This window comes from Branchiostoma floridae, chromosome 4, assembly GCF_000003815.2.
Source record: "Branchiostoma floridae strain S238N-H82 chromosome 4, Bfl_VNyyK, whole genome shotgun sequence".
Taxonomy (NCBI): domain Eukaryota; kingdom Metazoa; phylum Chordata; class Leptocardii; order Amphioxiformes; family Branchiostomatidae; genus Branchiostoma; species Branchiostoma floridae.
In genome coordinates, this window is record NC_049982.1 from 2,291,002 (window position 1) to 2,296,941 (window position 5,940).

General features: G+C 43.0%; 1 protein-coding gene and 1 non-coding gene across 5 annotated transcripts in view; both read right to left on the bottom strand.

The window, feature by feature from the left end:
- Positions 1-4,647, bottom strand: part of LOC118413246 (phosphatidylserine synthase 2-like) — a 14,225-nt gene extending 9,578 nt beyond the window's left edge. For 3 of the 4 annotated variants that reach the window (XR_004830857.1, XR_004830856.1, XM_035816485.1), the window contains exons 1-5: positions 4,289-4,646; positions 1,989-2,090; positions 1,481-1,563; positions 891-958; positions 459-593 (exon numbers count right to left, since the gene is read on the bottom strand). Coding sequence is in view for 2 of the 4 variants with exons in the window: in XM_035816485.1 (XP_035672378.1) it covers positions 459-593; positions 891-958; positions 1,481-1,563; positions 1,989-2,090; positions 4,289-4,485 (585 nt within the window). In the remaining 2 variants the exon portion in view is untranslated. Of the gene's footprint in view, positions 1-334; positions 386-458; positions 594-890; positions 959-1,480; positions 1,564-1,988; positions 2,091-4,288 lie in introns of all 4 variants that reach the window. The other variant, XM_035816486.1, reaches the window with a different exon arrangement.
- A 385-nt stretch (positions 4,648-5,032) lies between these two features.
- Positions 5,033-5,103, bottom strand: Trnag-gcc. Its single transcript has one exon. It is a non-coding gene; the product is annotated as a tRNA-Gly (tRNA).
- Positions 5,104-5,940: the final 837 nt, after the last annotated feature.

A 5,940-nucleotide genomic window follows, 5' to 3' on the forward strand; every position in this document is an offset into this window, starting at 1 on the left:
TCCAGAGGTTGGTATGCGGTCCCTTTGGATGCGAGGGGTCGCTCAGTAGACGCACTCTTGCAACGCACAGGCATGTGCATGCGCAAACACACACACATCACACGACACGTCTCCAGAGGTTGTGCAGAGGTCCCTGTGGATGGCCGGGGTCCCACAGTAGGCACACATGTATGTGGGCAGGCACGCATGCACACACACACACACAAACACACACACACATACAGATACACAAACACTCACACACACACAGACATGCACACACACACAGACACGCACACGCACACACACAGACACACGCACACACACACACGCGCACACACACACACACACGTACCCAAAGGTTGTGTAGCGGTCCCTGTGGATGCCCGGGGTCCCACAGTAGACACACACACACACGCGTGTGCGCACACACACACGCACACACACACACACACACGCACGCACACACACATACGTACCCAGAGGTTGTGTAGCGGTCCCTGTGGATGACCGGGGTCCCACAGTAAACAGTTCCCCCCGTACGACTGCTCAGGTAGCGGCTCCCCTAGTGACTCATCCAGGTACTTCATCAGCTGCCTGGCATCATCCACAGTCTGTAAGACCAGACAAACAACGTCAATCAGAGACCTCTAGAAGTCTTAAAAGAGATTGCAAGCAACACAATTGCAGATGCTCAATAGTTTTTATGGAGCACATATCATATAACATCCAGGGAAATATGTAATAAGGTAATGTAATGCAATTTCTATATTAGGCGGTTTGAATTTACATTTTGAATGTTTACAGCTTTTGTAAGAAACTTAAAGCTGGTGTTTTCCTACCTAGTTTCTACTGTCAAATGTACAGTTAGTCTTGTTTACATTAAGGTAGGATTTTCCAACCCAGCTGACCTGAAACAGCACAAAGATGAGGCCAAGTTCATACACCACACTGAGGCACAGCACCAGCCTCCAGATGCCTGCAACAGGAGAGGTTACATTAGGCCCAACATCTCCCAAAACACGCTACATCAACGCTACAAGTAGATCTAATTACTGATTTATATACATACATTATTTAAACAAAGTAGCTGACAATGTTCTCTTGGTCAGGTACACTATAGCTAAAACCATCGCATTGATATACTTAGGCCTTAACAAGTATGACTTAAAAACTTCCAAAGTGTGTGCATATCTCAGGAATTGTTGAACAGATGCTGCATTGGTAGATTTTTTAAACTGAAACTGACAACTTTTTTTATGTGGTGGTCTTATATTAGGGTCTGCCCTGCAGAGTGATGATTCTTGATGTTACAACAAGTAAAAGCTTCAGGCATGCAATTTTGCAACTAAACGGACTTTGCACACTTTGGGAGAAGCTTGAAATCTAAGATAATAAGTTACAAATAAAAAATATGTAAAAGCTTCAGGCATGCAATTTTGCAACTAAGCGGACTTCCTGCATTTTGGGAGAAGCTCAAAGTCTAAGATAGTGATCTTACTTGGATGTGGCCTTTTGAAGGGTCCGTCCGGGGTGTAGGTCACGGCAAAGGCCAGAAACACAATCACCACAAAAGCAAGGCCTCTGTAAAATGTAAGCAACATCAAAACGTGTTACCAGACACATCATAAACTGCATGGCTCTAGGTCTTACTTTATTAATTGATGATGGTTAGACATTTGAGGTAATAAGATACGCATGATAACAGTTACAATGCCAAGGAGAATTGCTACACTTAAATGTATGACTGTTTCCAAAATCTACCCAGTTGCTTGAGGGTCAAACATGTTACACTTACAATATCAATCAGCAGAAATGTGAATAACAAAAATAATAAAAATCAAATGTGGTAACTTAAATGCCGTTTACTATAAATAATGTTGGGCCACTGACCAACAAAAAAACAAACAAACAAACAAACTGACCAAGGTGCTGGGCCGAACTGGCAAAGGGTGAAAGTGCCCTGATCCCTGAACTTTGCATGGAGCACGGGTGAGAAAGGTACGTACCTTTTGGTGTTGTACTCGCTGTTGTTGGGTGTTTCCTCCAGAAGTGTGACGTAAACAAGCACACAGATCAGGGCAGCCAGCACGGTCAGGGTGTGAGCTCGCCTAGTGGGGGTGGTTGGTATTCAGAATTTTTCTTTATTTCAAACTTAAGTTAAAGGATTCATAGTAAAAAAATAAAGAAACAAACACACAGATCAGCGCAGCCAGCACCGTCAGGGTGTGAGCACGCCTGGAGGGAGTGGTGGGTATTCAGTATCTTTTCTTTTTTTAAAACTTGAGTTATAGGATTTGAGTAATAAAATTTACAAAAAAAAAAACAATGTACAGGAAAAAAAAAATCTTCAATCTTTGTATACATCTTGACTCACAGACATATTATGTCCAGTAGTGAAACCTTTGGGAATGATGATATAACCAACATACTGGATAGAGTCATTTGTCTTATGTTTTTTGTGACTACTAGTACTTTTTTGTGAGTGGTTTAATTGAAATTACAATTTAGGTTATATATATAGTCTATTAGTATTGCTAACTTCGAATGCTACACCCCTGCAACCAAGACAAGTGGCATCTTCCAAAGAACTTTAAACTTTGCTTGTACTGATAATGGTGGAAATTTCCATCATGCTGCAAGGTGTATCTCAGGTAAACCCTACCTGTCCAGGAGCTAGGTCTGTTATGTCATTCAGGGCTCGAAATGCTTTTTTCTGCATACCTGCACTGGTGCAGGTAACATTGACAATTACCTGCACCAGACAAATTTTACCTGCACCACTCTGAATGTAGGAAGTATCATAATGGATCATACTAAAATTGCTCAGGAACCATTGCTATTTTTTTCTTTTATACTTTATAGTTGGTAACAGCCAATGCAGCTTAGAACAATCCACGTGCACCTACATCATAGGACATTTATGTATAAAACCCAGTACATGGACCAGTGCAGGTTAAGTGCAGGTAGACACCAGAAATACCTGCACAGCTCCAATTTTACCTGCACTAACCTGCATATGCAGGTAGTATTTCCAGCCCTGCCATTGGTTACAAGTTACTTACAACAGGTGACATTTGGATGACTAGAGTCGAGATAGTGTATTGTTTTGTGTGATACTGTAACGTTACAGTAGTGAAGTCTTTGGTGATGATGATACAACAAATCATGCATTCACCTGTCTCATGTTTTTCATGCACAAAACAGGTCGATCAATCTATATTTCTTTTATAATGTCTCATCCTTGTATCATCTTAAATCCTTTATTTTTCCTGTGTTGTGCAAGTAACTGTGCAACTGAATACATTTTGTACTTATCTCAATCCTTAGTGATAAAGCACACTGGCTTCCCCTGTGAGATATAGTAGTACTAACCCAGATTGAGACCCTGAGCAAACTAGTGACAACCAAGTGATACACAATAAAAAGCAGAAATACCTGTTGTGTATTGTAGGCAAGCATTGGAACAAGGAGGTTGAAAAAAGGGACCTCCTTGATTGGAAAGAGACACTGACTTAATGTCTGTTCACTATCGTAATACTGACCAATATACTGACAATTCAAGTGACACGCCCCCTCCAACGAGAGATTGCAGAAATCTCTTGTCTTCCTTCAGGTAAGTATGCATCAATTTCCCAAACCCGGAAGTACTTATATCTGCCTAATAGAAGTACCGGACCTCCCATTTTTAAGTGTCAAAACAAACACTATTCTGACCACGAGGACTTTCGCCTGTGTAAACATGAATAGCGCGATCGTTCTAGATTTTCCCTGACCAGTACTGGCACTACATACACGTCATTCATTGAAACGTATTAAAAACTACATAACCTCCAAACAAAATGTGTAAAGGTACACATACTGTTTACAAAAAATCATCCAAACGGACACCACCTTTCAAACGTTGTCGTTAAAACTTTATCTCCATTCGCGAGCTGTAAATAATGTATCATGTTTATCTCCAGTTGTCACTCGCGATTACTACATGTAGATGTTACCTAACGTTACTCACTTACTGTCTTGGGACTGGCCGGGCTATAAGTTCTGACTTGTTTTGAACGTCGTTTTAGGCGTTTTATCGGGCTTTCTGTTTTGTCAGGTTTTCATTTTTGTCCGCCAGTCATATCTGACAAAATAACATCCCGATTTAAACGCCTAAAAGGCGCCCAAAGCAAAAGCAAGTCGGATTCTGACCTCTGCTTGGAGAGTCACGCTACATAATCCCTAAGGCTACGGCCAGTGTTATTTAAACTGGTCCTAAATATATGTGAGCTTGAAACCAAGGATTTTAGTCTTGGTTAAAACGTACCAGAAGAAGGTGATGGTCCCATCGTCGTACACGTCCGTCTCCTGGGTCCACTCCCGACTCTTCTTCTTCAGGAACGGCGCGGGGAGGTGCTCCTCGGCCGACACCGTGCCGTTGTGCCGCAGTGGGCGGGCCGGGTCGTCCCCCTGCCCCGCCTGGCCTCGCCGCCCGCCCCGCTGACCCCTCGCCGTCTCCGACATGCTCCTTCTTGTCTCCTGAGATGTGTTGTTGTCGGGGTAAGACGCTAGAGAATCAGGAGAGAGTGTCCGGGTGACTTTGAACCCTTGGCGCGGCGAGAACACGTGTGCTGACCCCTGACCCCTCCCACCGGATAGACTGGTTGCCGTGAGACAGAACGTAGCAGCGGATTCAGCTCCTTCGATTCAAGGGAAATTCTAAGCATAAAAAAAAATAGCGCGCGATTTCGGTGCTGATACAAAAAAGCTTTCTAAACTACACGCAATGCAGCATTTGAAAAACTGATGTTCAAACATTGCCGTTATTCTCAAAGCAGAGGTTAGACTCCGGTTGATTTTGAATGTATGAGGCTTTTTTTTTTAGTTTTCTTCTATTGTTTCTCCTGTTTTCTCGTATTGTTTTAGTCAGTGATAACACCCAATTTAAAGCACCTAAACATTCCCTTAGGCGCTTCAGTTGAATGATGCATTCGATTCAAACCCTTTTTTTTGCTAAAATAAGGTGTTAATTCAAAGGCTAAAAGGTAAAAGCTGAAAGCAAAAAGTCCTCTGCATCGGCCGGGAATCGAACCCGGGCCTCCCGCGTGGCAGGCGAGAATTCTACCACTGAACCACCGATGCGGATGGTTCACGTTCAGTCAGGTGACGTAACTTCTTGATATTTTCTGGCAATTCCTGCTTCAGTTTGATATGTTTTCGATAGATAAACGGCACAGAGTTAATATTCTGTTGGGTGCCCGGGGTCCCATAGACGTAGATCAATACAATGTACTAGTAACGTTATATGCAGCTTCTTTTTAGACAGGTAAACCTTATAATGCATGGTTTATTAAAATTCTTAATATTACAGTTTTTGTCTTTACGCATCTTCTTACGCATTCGAATTTGGAATTCGTGCACGACAATAACTATAATGCGATCGTCAAAATCCAGGACGCTAAATGCGACAGTTTTCTTTTATTCTGCTAGGTGACGCTTCTGAGTCGTGTGTAGTACAGTACCGACCCACGCACTTCATACCACTGAACTTGAAGGTAGGGTACTGCAATAGTTACAAGAGGTAATGTTTACGTGGTAGCTGCATGTGCATAAGTTTGATTTCGGCTGTGTCGGCGCGCTCATTCGACATGCGCGCTATTGGAATGGGTCGCCAAGATCACTGTTCATCGCATCTGTATCTATATAGCCGGTATAACCGCCCTTCGGCGTAACGCACCAGCTTCTGTATCTGTATCTATATAGCCGGTATAACCGCCCTTCGGCGTAACACACCAGCTTCTGTATCTGTATCTATATAGCCGGTATAACCGCCCTTCGGCGTAACGCACCAACTTCTGTATCTGAATCTATATAGCCGGTATAACCGCCCTTCGGCGTAACACACCAGCTTCTGTATCTGTATCTATATAGCCGGTATAACCGCCCTTCGGCGTAACGCACCAACTTCTGTATCTGAAT